The 17,515-nt window shown below is 45.7% G+C and overlaps 1 protein-coding gene across 1 annotated transcript in view; it reads right to left on the reverse strand.

The window, feature by feature from the left end:
* LOC144952744 (ribosomal protein S6 kinase beta-2-like) overlaps positions 1-17,515 on the reverse strand; it is a 55,346-nt gene that overhangs the window by 20,838 nt on the left and 16,993 nt on the right. The window contains exons 6-8 of the mRNA XM_078883235.1: positions 13,858-13,915; positions 6,006-6,106; positions 64-154 (exon numbers count right to left, since the gene is read on the reverse strand). Of these exons, the coding sequence (XP_078739361.1) occupies positions 64-154; positions 6,006-6,106; positions 13,858-13,915 (250 nt within the window). The remainder of the gene's footprint in view (positions 1-63; positions 155-6,005; positions 6,107-13,857; positions 13,916-17,515) is intronic.

The following is a 17,515-nucleotide window of genomic DNA, read 5'->3' on the forward strand; positions in this document are numbered from 1 at the left end:
GTGACATACATGTAACGTGTGTAACATGCGTGTAACATGCGTGTAGCATGCGTGTGCCCTCACATGTACTCGATGGTGCCACAGAAGGTGTGCGTGACGCTGCCGTCATGGATGGACTCCTTGCAGAGTCCAAAGTCCGTCAGCTTCACGTGGCCTGCAGAGAGACACAGGCAAAGGTGTCCCGTGTAGCCTCCACGGGACGCTAGGGGCAAGTGCTGTTACCACTACTACACTATACACTACACTATACACTACTACACTACTCTATACACTACTACACTATACACTACACTATACACTACACACGACACTATACACTACTACACTATACACTACTACACTACACTATACACTACTACACTACACTATACACTACACTATACACTACTACACTACACACTACTACACTATACACTACTACACTACACTATACACTACTCTATACACTACTACACTACACTATACACTACTACACTATACACTACACTATACACTACTATACTATACACTATTACACTATACACTACACTATACACTACTACACTATACACTACACTATACACTACTCTATACACTACTACACTACTCTATACACTACTACACTATACACTACACTATACACTACTACACTACACACTACTACACTACACTATACACTACTACACTATACACTACTACACTACACTATACACTACTCTATACACTACTACACTACACTATACACTACTACACTATACACTACACTATACACTACTATACTATACACTATTACACTATACACTACACTATACACTACTACACTATACACTACTACACTATACACTACTATACACTACTACACTATACACTACACTATACACTACTACACTATCCACTACACTATACACTACTACACTATACACTACTACACTATACACTATTACACTACACTATACACTACTACACTATACACTACACTATACACTACTACACTATACACTACTACACTATACACTACTACACTATACACTACTACACTATACACTACTACACTATACACTACTACACTATCCACTACACTATACACTACTACACTATACACTACTACACTATACACTACACTATACACTACTATACTATACACTATACACTACTACACTATACACTACTACACTATACACTACACTATACACTACTACACTATACACTACTACACTATACACTACACTATACACTACTACACTATACACTACTACACTATACACTACACTATACACTACTACACTATACACTACTACACTATACACTACTATACACTACTACACTATACACTACACTATACACTACTACACTATACACTACTACACTATACACTACTATACACTACTACACTATCCACTACACTATACACTACTACACTATACACTACTACACTATACACTATTACACTACACTATACACTACTACACTATACACTACACTATACACTACTACACTATACACTACTACACTATACACTACTACACTATCCACTACACTATACACTACTACACTATACACTACTACACTATACACTACACTATACACTACTATACTATACACTATTACACTACACTATACACTACTACACTACACTATACACTACTACACTATCCACTACACTATACACTACTACACTATCCACTACACTATACACTACTACACTATACACTACTACACTATACACTACACTATACACTACTACACTATACACTACACTATACACTACTATACTATACACTACTACACTATACACTACTACACTACACTATACACTACTACACTATACACTACACTATACACTACACTATACACTACTACACTACACTATACACTACTACACTATACACTACACTATACACTACACTATACACTACTACACTATACACTACTACACTACTACACTACACTAGTGTAGTAGTGTATAGTGTAGTGTATAGTGTAGTGTATAGTGTAGTGTAATAGTGTATAGTGTAGTGTATAGTGTAGTGTATAGTGTAGTAGTGTATAGTGTAGTAGTGTATAATGTAGTGTATAGTGTAGTGTAGTAGTGTATAGTGTAGAGTAGTAGTGTATAATGTAGTGTATAGTGTAGTGTATAGTGTAGTAGTGTATAGTGTAGTAGTGTATAGTGTAGTGTATAGTGTAGTGTATAGTGTAGTGTAGTAGTGTATAGTGTAGTGTATAGTGTAGTAGTGTATAGTGTATAGTGTAGTAGTGTATAATGTAGTGTATAGTGTAGTGTAGTAGTGTATAGTGTAGAGTAGTAGTGTATAATGTAGTGTATAGCAGAGGTGTGGACTCGAGTCATGTGACTTGGACTCGAGTCAGACTCGAGTCATGAATTTGATGACTTGCGACTCAACTTGGACTTGCATAACAATGACTTTGTCCCACCTCTGGTGTATAGTGTAGTGTATAGTGTAGTAGTGTATAGTGTAGTGTATAGTGTAGTAGTGTATAGTGTAGTGTATAGTGTAGTGTATAGTGTAGTAGTGTATAGTGTAGTGTAGTAGTGTATAGTGTAGTAGTGTATAGTGTAGAGTAGTAGTGTATAGTATAGTGTATAGTGTAGTAGTGTATAGTGTAGTGTAGTAGTGTATAATGTAGTGTATAGTGTAGTAGTGTATAGTGTAGTGTAGTAGTGTATAGTGTAGTAGTGTATAGTGTAGTGTAGTAGTGTATAATGTAGTATATAGTGTATTAGTGTATAGTGCAGTAGTGTATAGTGTAGTGTATAGTGTAGTGTAGTAGTGTATAGTGTAGTGTATAGTGTAGTGTAGTAGTGTATAGTGTAGTGTAGTAGTGTATAGTGTAGTGTATAGTGTAGTGTATAGTGTAGTAGTATATAGTGTAGTAGTGTATAGTGTAGTAGTGTAGTATATAGTGTAGTGTATAGTGTAGTGTAGTAGTGTATAGTGTAGTAGTGTAGTGTATAGTGTAGTGTATAGTGTAGTGTAGTAGTGTATAGTGTAGTGTAGTAGTGTAGTGTATAGTGTAGTGTATAGTGTAGTGTATAGTGTAGTGTAGTAGTGTATAGTGTAGTGTATAGTGTAGTAGTGTAGTGTATAGTGTAGTGTATAGTGTAGTGTAGTAGTGTATAGTGTAGTAGTGTAGTAGTGTATAGTGTAGTGTATAGTGTAGTAGTGTATAGTGTAGTGTAGTAGTGTATAGTGTAGTAGTGTATAGTGTAGTGTAGTAGTGTATAGTGTAGTAGTGTATAGTGTATAGTGTAGTAGTGTATAGTGTAGTGTAGTAGTGTATAGTGTAGTGTAGTAGTGTATAGTGTAGTGTAGTAGTGTATAGTGTAGTGTAGTAGTGTATAGTGTAGTGTATAGTGTAGTGTAGTAGTGTATAGTGTAGTGTAGTAGTGTATAGTGTAGTGTAGTAGTGTATAGTGTAGTGTATAGTGTAGTGTATAGTGTAGTAGTGTAGTGTAGTAGTGTATAGTGTAGTAGTGTATAGTGTAGTAGTGTATAGTGTAGTGTATAGTGTAGTAGTGTATAGTGTAGTAGTGTATAGTGTAGTGTATAGTGTAGTAGTGTATAGTGTAGTGTATAGTGTAGTAGTGTATAGTGTAGTGTATAGTGTAGTAGTGTAGTAGTGTATAGTGTAGTAGTGTATAGTGTAGTAGTGTATAGTGTAGTGTATAGTGTAGTGTATAGTGTAGTGTAGTAGTGTATAGTGTAGTGTAGTAGTGTATAGTGTAGTAGTGTATAGTGTAGTAGTGTATAGTGTAGTAGTGTATAGTGTAGTGTATAGTGTAGTGTATAGTGTAGTGTAGTAGTGTATAGTGTAGTGTAGTAGTGTATAGTGTAGTAGTGTATAGTGTAGTAGTGTATAGTGTAGTGTATAGTGTAGTGTATAGTGTAGTGTATAGTGTAGTGTAGTAGTGTATAGTGTAGTGTAGTAGTGTATAGTGTAGTGTAGTAGTATATAGTGTAGTGTAGTAGTGTAGTGTATAGTGTAGTAGTGTATAGTGTAGTGTATAGTGTAGTGTATAGTGTAGTGTAGTAGTGTATAGTGTAGTGTATAATGTAGTATATAGTGTAGTAGTGTATAGTGTAGTGTATAGTGTAGTAGTGTATAGTGTAGTGTAGTAGTGTATAGTGTAGTGTAGTAGTGTAGTGTATAGTGTAGTAGTGTATAGTGTAGTGTATAGTGTAGTAGTGTATAGTGTAGTGTAGTAGTGTATAGTGTAGTGTAGTAGTGTAGTGTATAGTGTAGTAGTGTATAGTGTAGTGTATAGTGTAGTAGTGTATAGTGTAGTGTAGTAGTGTATAATGTAGTATATAGTGTATTAGTGTATAGTGCAGTAGTGTATAGTGTAGTGTATAGTGTAGTGTAGTAGTGTATAGTGTAGTGTATAGTGTAGTGTAGTAGTGTATAGTGTAGTGTAGTAGTGTATAGTGTAGTGTATAGTGTAGTGTATAGTGTAGTAGTATATAGTGTAGTAGTGTATAGTGTAGTAGTGTAGTATATAGTGTAGTGTATAGTGTAGTGTAGTAGTGTATAGTGTAGTAGTGTAGTGTATAGTGTAGTGTATAGTGTAGTGTATAGTGTAGTGTAGTAGTGTATAGTGTAGTGTAGTAGTGTAGTGTATAGTGTAGTGTATAGTGTAGTGTATAGTGTAGTGTAGTAGTGTATAGTGTAGTGTATAGTGTAGTAGTGTAGTGTATAGTGTAGTGTATAGTGTAGTAGTGTATAGTGTAGTGTAGTAGTGTATAGTGTAGTAGTGTATAGTGTAGTGTAGTAGTGTATAGTGTATAGTGTAGTAGTGTATAGTGTAGTAGTGTATAGTGTAGTGTAGTAGTGTATAGTGTAGTGTAGTAGTGTATAGTGTAGTGTAGTAGTGTATAGTGTAGTGTAGTAGTGTATAGTGTAGTGTATAGTGTAGTGTAGTAGTGTATAGTGTAGTGTAGTAGTGTATAGTGTAGTGTAGTAGTGTATAGTGTAGTGTATAGTGTAGTGTATAGTGTAGTAGTGTAGTGTAGTAGTGTATAGTGTAGTAGTGTATAGTGTAGTAGTGTATAGTGTAGTGTATAGTGTAGTAGTGTATAGTGTAGTAGTGTATAGTGTAGTGTATAGTGTAGTAGTGTATAGTGTAGTGTATAGTGTAGTAGTGTATAGTGTAGTGTATAGTGTAGTAGTGTAGTAGTGTATAGTGTAGTAGTGTATAGTGTAGTAGTGTATAGTGTAGTGTATAGTGTAGTGTATAGTGTAGTAGTGTATAGTGTAGTGTAGTAGTGTATAGTGTAGTAGTGTATAGTGTAGTAGTGTATAGTGTAGTAGTGTATAGTGTAGTGTATAGTGTAGTGTATAGTGTAGTGTAGTAGTGTATAGTGTAGTGTAGTAGTGTATAGTGTAGTAGTGTATAGTGTAGTAGTGTATAGTGTAGTGTATAGTGTAGTGTATAGTGTAGTGTATAGTGTAGTGTAGTAGTGTATAGTGTAGTGTAGTAGTGTATAGTGTAGTGTAGTAGTATATAGTGTAGTGTAGTAGTGTAGTGTATAGTGTAGTAGTGTATAGTGTAGTGTATAGTGTAGTGTATAGTGTAGTGTAGTAGTGTATAGTGTAGTGTATAATGTAGTATATAGTGTAGTAGTGTATAGTGTAGTGTATAGTGTAGTAGTGTATAGTGTAGTGTAGTAGTGTATAGTGTAGTGTAGTAGTGTAGTGTATAGTGTAGTAGTGTATAGTGTAGTGTATAGTGTAGTAGTGTATAGTGTAGTGTAGTAGTGTATAGTGTAGTGTAGTAGTGTAGTGTATAGTGTAGTAGTGTATAGTGTAGTGTATAGTGTAGTGTAGTAGTATATAGTGTAGTGTATAATGTAGTATATAGTGTAGTAGTGTATAGTGTAGTGTAGTAGTATATAGTGTAGTGTATAGTGTAGTGTATAGTGTATAATGTAGTATATAGTGTAGTAGTGTATAGTGTAGTGTATAGTGTAGTGTATAGTGTATAGTGCAGCGTGTACGGCCCTCACCGAGAGGACTCAACATGACATTCTCAGGTTTCAGGTCTCTGTAGATGATTCCGTGCGAGTGCAGATGCCCCAACGCCAACGCAATCTCCGCCAGGTAGAAGCTGCCAGGGGGTCAGAGTTCAGGGGTTCGGAGTTCAGGGGGTCGGAGTTCAGGGGGTCGGCAAATCAGAATCAAGGGGGGCTGGTTCTCCAATGGAGGGCGGCCGTGGGAAATCCGAAAAGCCGTAAAGCTCAGAGCGAGGGTTGTCGAACGGCCACTAGCCCATCTCTCTCTCTCTCATCTCTTTTCTTTTTAAATCCTTTATATTAAGTTCACTTGCTTGTTTGCTTACGACCGTTCAAATCTTTCGGTCGTTTTTTAACCCACTTCCCGTGATCCAATCGAGCTGACATTGTGCACACAGACTCGTTGTGCGAGACAATTGATTTTCGTGAAAAAAAATTCCAAAATGTTACACTTTTTAGGACTAAAATATTATATTTAATGACCAATTGCTTAATGGTGGCAGACAATCATCTGACCCATAGGTGGCAGCCATCAAGCCAGAGGACGAGAGGACTCTAGCCGCCACGCATATCAAGGATTTATAGTGAAAAACTTTGTTTTTACGGGTTTACTTGTTAAATCCTTTATATTAAGTTCACTTGCTTGCGCGCTTACGACCGTTCAAATCTTTCGGTCGTTTTTTAACCCACTTCCCGTGATCCAATCGAGCTGACATTGTGCACACAGACTCGTTGTGCGAGACAATTGATTTTCGTGAAAAAAAATTCCAAAATGTTACACTTTTTAGGACTAAAATATTATATTTAATGACCAATTGCTTAATGGTGGCAGACAATCATCTGACCCATAGGTGGCAGCCATCTCAAGCCAGAGGACGAGAGGACTCTAGCCGCGACGCATATAAAGGATTTATAGTGAAAAACTTTGTTTTTACGGGTTTACTTGTTAAATCCTTTATATTAAGTTCGCTTGCTTGCGCGCTTGCGACCGTGCAAATCTTTCGGTCGTTTTTTAACCCACTTCCCGTGATCCAATCGAGCTGACATTGTGCACACAGACTCGTTGTGCGTGACAATTGATTTTCGTGAAAAAAAACTTTCCAAAATGTTACACTTTTTAGGAAATTTTTTTTTTCATATTCTATTTAAAATACCAATGTGATAAAAATGAAACTCTTACTCAAGAAAAACAGAAATGAATAATAAAATAAAACCGATGCCACGCATATGAAGGATTTACAGTGAAAAACTTTGTTTTTACGGGTTAATTTTTAAAATCCTTTATATTAAGTTCGCTTGCTTGCTTTGGACCGTTCAAATCTTTCGGTCGTTTTTTAACCCACTTCCCGTGATCCAATCGAGCTGACATTTTCCACAAAGACTCGTTGTGCGTGACGATTAATGTTCGTGAAATTTTTTTCCAAAAATTTTACACTTTTCAGGACAAAAAAATTATATTTAATGACCAATTGTTTAATGGTGGCAGGCAATCATCTGACCCATAGGTGGCAGCCATCTCAAGCCAGAGGACGAGAGGACTCTAGCCGCCACGCATATAAAGGATTTATAGTGAACTACTTTGTTTTTAAGGGTTATACGTTCAGAGGAAACACAAAAATTACACACTGGTCAACACACTTTTTCTGGCACAAGGTTTTCCAACGGTTTTGCTAAGGTAATTTTGGGGTTCCGATTCCAAATCTGGCATCCGTTTTTGTCTATCACATCCCTGTCGTACCCCAAGGTGAACAGGGAAAGGCTCCGACTCCCGGCCACGTAGTTTTACCCGGGCCCGCTCACCATCACGAAGGTCCTTAATGATCGTGAGCAGAGGGTCAGGGACTCCGAAAGCACGAAGAACAACCCAGAGCCCCAGTCCTACTGATGGTATCATAGGCCTTGACCAGGTCAATAAAGCAGAGACGTAGGTCTTGTTGGAATTCCCTACACTTCTGCTGTAGCAGACGGACAGAAAATATGGCATCTGTGCAGGACCGCCCTTTCCTGAAACCGCATTGGGGCTCCGCAAGCCTCTCCTCAGCGTGCCTGGCAAGGCGATGTTGAATAATCCACTGGTCAACACACTTTTTTTGGCATAAGTTTTTCCAACGGTTATGAAGGTCATTTTGTGGGGTGCTGATTCCAAATGCGGCATCAGTTTTTGTCTATCACGTCAGCTTTTTTTCAGATATCAAATATTGCATTTTCAATAAAAACTGCGGAAGAAAAATATTAAGTAAATGTGGATGTCTGCGTGAAATTATGTTATAAACGCACCATCCTGAAAACGCAGCGGCGCGTTTCAAACACTAAAGCAAGTCACCGATTCGCAACGACTTGCAATCTTAAGCGACAGAGTTAATTTCGGGTAAAAGCGATGAAAATGGGGGTATTCTAAATTTGAAGCTTTCGTGTATCAAGCGAATGAGAGATTGCAAGAGCTACCACTCCGTTTGTATAATGGTTGGAGAGAGGGGAAGGTCCAAGTACGGCACAACTTTTGATTAATATGGTAAGGTGAGGCTTAAGAGGGTGAGCCATTGTTATGGTTTGTGACAACTAAAGATGGTACACCTGTAATAGTTGTCTGTCAAATAATCAATAAGATTGGTCACATACGTGTAGTTAATTCATTTTTTGCATGGCTAATCACATCTTTCCAATGATTACTCAGTTTGTAACCGTCATCACGGTTGAAATTATGTTTTACCAGGTTTAGTTTTTTCACACTTTTGTTATGTAGGCCAGGCGTAGTCACAAACCGTACCTCTCCATTACAAAGGCTCAGCCTTTTGTTATGCAGTCCGTTCTTAGTCTTAAACCTCACCTTACCATATTAATAAAAAGTGTGCCGTACTTGGACCTTCCCCCCTCTCCAACCATTATATACAAACGGAGTGGTAGCTCTTGCAATCTCTCATTCGCTTGACAAAGCTGTCGTGGGCTGTAACGGTTCCACCTGAGGACGGAAGCTTGTGTTGCCTCCGAAACGTCGTGATTTTTATTTTATTTTACTTTTATTAATTTTAATTTTTTTACCTGCACGGTGACTTTACCTAAAAAAAAAACCTAAGAAAATGGGGGTATGCCGATAGCATAAAAATGAGATGTGACGGAGCAAATCTGAGCAAATCAGATTTGGAATCGGCACCCCTGAAATTAGTCTAGAACAGCTGCAAAAGTCCAGGCCAGAAAAAAATGTTTTTTTTGTTGTTGACCAGTGTTATGAAACCTCCTTTGCCAGTAGCAAGATAGAGTAATAGGTTTTAAACCCTTTTATCTGGCAACAAAACTGACACCTTTATACGAGGCATCACGTTTGCAATAACCACAACACAAGCAGTCAAAATGCTAAATATAGTGATAGGTTTTTACCCTTTCAACTGGTACAAAAAACTGACACCTTTATACGAGGCATCATGTTTGCAATAACCACAACACAAGCAGTCAAAATGCTAAATATAGTAATAGGTTTTAAACCCTTTTATCTGGCAACAAAACTGACACCTTTATACGAGGCATCATGTTTGCAATAACCACAACACAAGCAGTCAAAAATGCTAAATATAGTGATAGGTTTTTACCCTTTTAACTGGTACAAAAACTGACACCTTTATACAAGGCATCACGTTTGCAATAACCACAACACAAGCAGTCAAAATGCAAACAAAAGAAACAACTCTGATGATGATGATATGCACTGTCCTTGAAGTTGATTGGTCCACACCCGAGACAGCTTTTCTTAGAGCCTAGTCTCCATTGGTGTTGGACCAGATGACGCATAAAAGGCGCACAACTAAGGGTGGTGAGGGGGTGGTGAGGGTGGTGAGGGTGATGATGGTGAGGTGAGGGTGGTGAGGGTGGTGAGGTGAGGGTGGTGATGATGGTGAGTGTGGTGAGGGTGGTGGTGATGATGGTGATGGTGTTGATGGTAGTGATAGTGGTGAGGGTGGTAGTGGTGAGGGTGGTGAGTGTGGTGATGGTGGGTGAGTGAGGGTGGTGATGATGGTGAGTGTGGTCACGGTGGTGAGGGTGGTGATGGTGGTGAGGGTGGTGATGATGATGGTGGTGATGGTGGTGATGGTGTTGATGGTAGTGATGGTGGTGAGGGTGGTGATGGTGGTGAGGGTGGTGAGGTGGAGGGTGGAGAGGGTGGTGAGGGTGGTGAGGGTGGTGGGGGTGGTGAGGTGAGGGTGGTGAGGGTGGTGAGGGTGGTGATGATGGTGGTGAGGGTGGTGAGGGTGGTGAGGGTGGTGATGATGGCGGTGAGGGTGGTGAGGGTGGTGATGATGGTGGTGAGGGTGGTGGTGAGGGTGAGTGTGGTGATGGTGATGGTGGTGAGGGTGAGGGTGGTGATGGTGGTGATGGTGGTGAGGGTGGTGAGTGTGGTGATGGTGATGGTGGTGAGGGTGGTGAGGGTGAGTGGTGAGGGTGAGTGGTGATGGTGGTGATGGTGGTGATGGTGGTGAGGGTGGTGATGGTGAGTGGTGGGGGTGGTGAGGTGAGTGAGGTGAGGGTGGTGATGGTGGTGATGGTGGTGATGGTGGTGAGGGTGAGTGGTGAGGGTGAGTGGTGATGGTGGTGATGGTGGTGATGGTGGTGAGGGTGAGTGGTGAGGGTGAGTGGTGATGGTGGTGATGGTGGTGATGGTGGTGAGGGTGGTGATGGTGGTGAGGGTGAGTGGTGAGGTGATGGTGGTGATGGTGGTGAGGTGATGGTGGTGAGTGTGGTGATGGTGGTGATGGTGGTGATGGTGTTGATGGTAGTGAGTGTGGTGAGTGAGGGTGAGTGGTGAGGGGTGAGTGGTGAGGGTGAGTGAGAGTGAGGGTGAGTGGTGAGGGGTGAGTGGTGAGGGTGAGTGAGTGAGGGTGAGTGGTGAGGGGTGAGTGAGTGAGGGTGACACTCACCCATGCTGTGTCTTCCATGAAGATGCCCTCTCTCTCCAGCTACATGATGGTGGTGAGGGTGGGTGAGGTGGTGGTGATGGTGGTGATGGTGTTGATGGTAGTGAGGGTGGGTGAGGGTGGTGATGGTGGTGAGTGTGGTGAGGGTGGTGAGTGTGGTGAGGTGGTGAGGGTGGTGATGGTGGTGAGGGTGAGTGGTAAGGGTGAGTGGTGATGGTGGTGATGGTGGTGAGGGTGGTGAGGGTGGTGAGGGTGGTGATGGTGGTGATGGTGGTGAGGGTGGTGAGGGTGGTGATGGTGGTGATGGTGGTGATGGTGGTGAGGGTGAGTGGTAAGGGTGAGTGGTGATGGTGGTGAGGGTGGTGAGGGTGGTGAGGGTGGTGAGGGTGGTGAGGGTGGTGATGGTGGTGAGGGTGGTGAGGGTGGTGAGGGTGGTGATGGTGGTGAGGGTGGTGAGGGTGGTGAGGGTGGTGATGGTGGTGAGGGTGGTGAGGGTGGTGAGGGGTGGTGATGGTGGTGATGGTGGTGAGGGTGGTGAGGGTGGGTGAGGGTGGTGATGGTGGTGAGTGTGGTGAGTGGTGAGGGTGAGGGGTGAGTGGTGAGGGGTGAGTGAGTGAGGGTGACGCTCACCATGCTGTGTCTTCCATGAAGATGCCCTCTCTCTCCAGCTACATGATGGTGGTGAGGGTGGTGAGGGTGGTGGTGATGATGGTGATGGTGTTGATGGTAGTGATGGTGGTGAGGGTGGTGAGGTGGAGGGTGGTGAGGGTGGTGAGGGTGGTGAGGGTGGTGACGGTGGTGATGGTGGTGATGGTGGTGAGGGTGGTGAGGGTGGTGAGGTGTGTGATGGTGTGGTGATGGTGGTGATGGTGGTGAGGGTGGTGAGGTGGAGGGTGGAGAGGGTGGTGAGGGTGGTGAGGGTGGTGATGGTGGTGACGGTGGTGATGGTGGTGATGGTGGTGATGGTGGTGAGGGTGGTGAGGGTGGTGAGGGTGAGTGTGGTGATGGTGGTGAGGGTGAGTGTGATGATGGTGGTGATGGTGGTGAGGGTGGTGAGGTGGAGGGTGGAGAGGGTGGTGAGGGTGGTGAGGGTGGTGATGGTGGTGAGGGTGGTGAGGGTGGTGATGGTGGTGAGTGTGGTGAGGGTGAGAGGTGAGGGTGAGTGGTGATGGTGGTGATGGTGGTGATGGTGGTGAGGGTGAGTGGTGGGGGTGGTGAGGTGAGTGAGGTGAGGGTGGTGATGGTGGTGATGGTGATGATGGTGGTGAGGGTGAGTGGTGAGGGTGAGTGGTGATGGTGGTGATGGTGGTGATGGTGGTGATGGTGGTGAGGGTGGTGATGGTGGTGAGGGTGAGTGGTAAGGGTGAGTGGTGATGGTGGTGATGGTGGTGAGGGTGGTGAGGGTGGTGATGGTGATGGTGGTGAGGGTGAGGGTGGTGATGGTGGTGATGGTGGTGAGGGTGGTGAGGGTGGTGAGGGTGGTGATGGTGGTGAGGGTGGTGAGGGTGGGTGAGGGTGGTGATGGTGGTGAGTGTGGTGAGGGTGGGTGAGGGTGGTGAGGGTGGTGAGGGTGGTGAGGGTGGGTGAGGGTGGTGAGGGTGGTGATGGTGGTGATGGTGGTGAGGGTGGTGAGGGTGGGTGAGGGTGGTGAGGGTGGTGAGGGTGGTGAGGGTGGTGAGGGTGGTGATGGTGGTGAGGGTGGTGAGGGTGGGTGAGGGTGGTGAGGGTGGTGAGGGTGGTGAGTGTGGTGAGGGTGGTGAGGGTGGTGATGGTGGTGAGGGTGGTGAGGGTGGGTGAGGGTGGTGAGGGTGGTGATGGTGGTGAGTGTGGTGAGGGTGGGTGAGGGTGGTGAGGGTGGTGAGGGTGGTGAGGGTGGGTGAGGGTGGTGAGGGTGGTGAGGGTGGTGATGGTGGTGATGGTGGTGAGGGTGGTGAGGGTGGGTGAGGGTGGTGAGGGTGGTGAGGGTGGTGAGTGTGGTGAGGGTGGTGAGGGTGGTGATGGTGGTGAGGGTGGTGAGGGTGGTGAGGGTGGTGAGGGTGGTGAGGGTGGTGAGGGTGGTGAGTGTGGTGAGGGTGGTGATGGTGGTGAGGGTGGTGAGGGTGGGTGAGGGTGGTGAGGGTGGTGAGGGTGGTGAGGGTGGTGATGGTGGTGATGGTGGTGAGGGTGGTGAGGGTGGTGATGGTGGTGATGGTGGTGAGTGTGGTGAGGGTGGTGAGGGTGGTGATGGTGGTGAGGGTGGTGAGGTGATGGGGAAGGTGGTGACGGTGGTGAGGGTGATGGTGGTGAGGTAGGGGTGAGTGGTGAGGGTGGTGAGTGAGTGGTGAGGGTGAGTGGTGAGGGTGGTGATGGTGGTGAGTGTGGTGAGGGTGGCGGTGAGTGGTGAGTGGTGAGGGTGAGTGTGGTGAGTGATGGTGATGATGGTGGTGATGATGGTGAGTGTGGTGAGTGTGGTGAGGGTAGTGAGGGTAGTGAGGTGATGGTATTGATGGTGGTGAGTGTGGTGAGTGTGGTGAGGGTGGTGAGTGAGTGGGTGAGTGAGTGGTGAGTGAGGGTGGTGAGTGAGTGAGGGTGACACTCACCATGCCGTGTCTTCCATGAAGATGCCCTCTCTCTCCAACTGCATGATGGTGGTGATGGTGGTGAGGGTGGTGAGGGTGGTGAGTGAGTGAGGGTGAGTGGTGAGGGGTGAGTGAGTGGTGAGGGTGGTGAGTGAGTGAGTGAGTGGTGAGTGAGTGGTGAGTGAGTGGTGAGTGAGGGGTGAGTGAGTGAGTAGTGAGTGAGTGGTGAGTGAGTGAGTGACTGAGTGAGTGGTGAGTGAGTGGGTGGGTGAGTGAGTGACTGAGTGAGTGGGTGAGCGACTGAGTGAGTGGGTGAGCGAGTGGGCGAGTGAGTGGGTGAGCGAGCGAGTGAGCGAGTGGTGAGTGAGTGAGGGTGACGCTCACCATGCCGTGTCTTCCATGAAGATGCCCTCTCTCTCCAACTGCATGAAGAGCTCTCCGCCTGCACAAAGACAAAGTTCCCACACCCCATGATAGCCTCAGGGGGCGATGGGGCAAGTGCTCTTAGGAAGACTACCGGAATGGCACCACGCCCGGCCGCCTTTGTCTCCCCAGTGGCGATGTTTACTACACTCACTTGAGGCTGAGTCGACCTAGGGGAGGCCCAGGACCGGTTCAGATAATCGTCGCTGGTGTTGGCCATGAGTGGGAATTGAAACTTGTGTCGCTGGGTTCGTAGCGCAGCGCTAACCACTACACCCACCGCTCCTCACCCACTCACTCACTCACACACTCACTCACACACTCACTCACTCACTCACCCACTCACTCACACACTCACTCACTCACTCACCCACTCACTCACTCACACACTCACTCACTCACACACTCACTCACTCACCCACTCACTCACACACTCACTCACTCACACACCCACCGCTCCTCACCCACTCACTCACACACTCACTCACTCACCCACTCACTCACTCACTCACTCACTCACACACTCACTCACTCACTCACCCACTCACTCACACACTCACACACTCACACACTCACTCACTCACCCACTCACTCACACACTCACTCACTCACTCACACACTCACTCACTCACACACTCACTCACTCACTCACTCACTCACACACTCACTCACACACTCACTCACTCACACACTCACACACTCACTCACTCACTCACCCACTCACTCACTCACCCACTCACTCACTCACTCACTCACACACTCACTCACTCACACACTCACACACTCACTCACTCACACACTCACTCACACACTCACTCACTCACACACCCACTCACACACTCACACACTCACACACTCACTCACTCACTCACACACTCACTCACTCACTCACTCACACACTCACTCACTCACTCACACACTCACTCACTCACACACTCACTCACTCACACACTCACTCACTCACACACTCACTCACACACTCACTCACTCACACACTCACTCACTCACACACTCACACACTCACTCACTCACACACTCACACACTCACTCACTCACTCACTCACCCACTCACTCACCCACTCACTCACACACTCACTCACTCACACACTCACTCACTCACACACTCACACACTCACTCACTCACACACTCACACACTCACTCACTCACACACTCACTCACTCACTCACCCACTCACTCACACACTCACTCACTCACTCACTCACACACTCACTCACTCACACACTCACACACTCACTCACCCACTCACTCACTCACTCACTCACTCACTCACCCACTCACTCACACACTCACACACTCACACACTCACTCACTCACCCACTCACACACTCACTCACTCACACACTCACTCACTCACTCACTCACTCACTCACTCACTCACTCACCCACTCACACACTCACTCACTCACCCACTCACACACTCACTCACTCACTCACTCACACACTCACACACTCACTCACCCACTCACTCACACACTCACACACTCACTCACTCACCCACTCACTCACTCACACACTCACTCACACACTCACTCACCCACTCACTCACTCACACACTCACACACTCACACACTCACTCACACACTCACACACTCACACACACACTCACACACCCACTCACTCACACACTCACTCACTCACTCACCCACTCACACACTCACTCACACACTCACTCACCCACTCACTCACACACTCACTCACCCACTCACACACTCACTCACTCACTCACCCACTCACTCACCCACTCACACACTCACTCACTCACACACCACTCACACACTCACCCACTCACACACTCACTCACTCACACACTCACTCACACACTCACTCACTCACACACTCACTCACTCACTCACTCACACACTCACTCACTCACTCACCCACCCACTCACCCACTCACACACTCACTCACTCACCACTCACACACTCACACACTCACACACTCACTCACACACTCACTCACACACCTCACTCACACACTCACACACCACACTCACTCACTCACTCACACACCACTCACTCACTCACTCACACACTCACTCACTCACCCACTCACTCACTCACTCACTCACTCACTCACACACTCACTCACTCACTCACCACTCACTCACTCACTCACTCACACTCACACACTCACCCACACACTCACTCACACACTCACACACTCACTCACACACTCACTCACTCACACACTCACCACACACTCACTCACCACTCACTCACACACTCACTCACTCACACACTCACACACTCACCACTCACCACTCACTCACTCACACACTCACACACTCACTCACTCACTCACACACTCACACACTCACACACTCACTCACACACACTCACTCACTCACTCACACTCACTCACACTCACTCACACCACTCACACACTCACACTCACTCACACACTCACTCACACTCACACTCACACACTCACTCACTCACTCACACACTCACTCACACTCACTCACTCACACACTCACTCACACACTCACACACTCACCCACTCACTCACACACTCACTCACTCACTCACTCACTCACTCACTCACACCACTCACTCACTCACCCACTCACTCACTCACACACTCACTCACTCACACACACTCACTCACCCTCACACTCACTCACACACTCACACACTCACTCACTCACTCACTCACACTCACACACTCACTCACACTCACACATCACTCACACACTCACACACCACACACTCACTCACACACTCACACTCACTCACACACTCACACACACACTCACCCACTCACCACTCACTCACCACTCACACACACCACACACTCACACTCACACACTCACTCACACACACTCACCACTCACTCACACACTCACTCACACACTCACCCACTCACTCACTCACACACACACTCACTCACACACTCACACACACACTCACCCACTCACTCACACACTCACTCACACTCACACACTCACTCACCACTCACTCACACACTCACTCACTCACACACTCACCACACCACCACTCACACACTCACCCACTCACTCACACACTCACTCACACACTCACTCACACACTCACCACTCACTCACTCACTCACCACTCACTCACTCACACACTCACTCACTCACACACTCACACACTCACTCACCACTCACTCACACACTCACTCACACACTCACACACTCACTCACACACTCACCCACTCACTCACACCACTCACACTCACACACTCACTCACACACTCACTCACCACTCACTCACTCACTCACTCACTCACACACACACTCACACACTCACACTCACACACTCACTCACACACTCACACACTCACTCACCCACTCACTCACTCACACACTCACCCACACACTCACTCACACTCACCACTCACTCACCCACTCACTCACACACTCACTCACACACACTCACACACTCACACACTCACTCACACACTCACTCACACACTCACTCACCACACTCACTCACACACACTCACCCACTCACTCACACTCACTCACTACTCACTCACCCACTCACTCACACACTCACTCACACACTCACTCACACACTCACTCACACACTCACTCACTCACACACTCACCCACTCACTCACACACTCACTCA

The sequence above is a fragment of the Lampetra fluviatilis genome, chromosome 69 (genome assembly GCF_964198595.1).
Source record: "Lampetra fluviatilis chromosome 69, kcLamFluv1.1, whole genome shotgun sequence".
NCBI lineage: Eukaryota > Metazoa > Chordata > Hyperoartia > Petromyzontiformes > Petromyzontidae > Lampetra > Lampetra fluviatilis.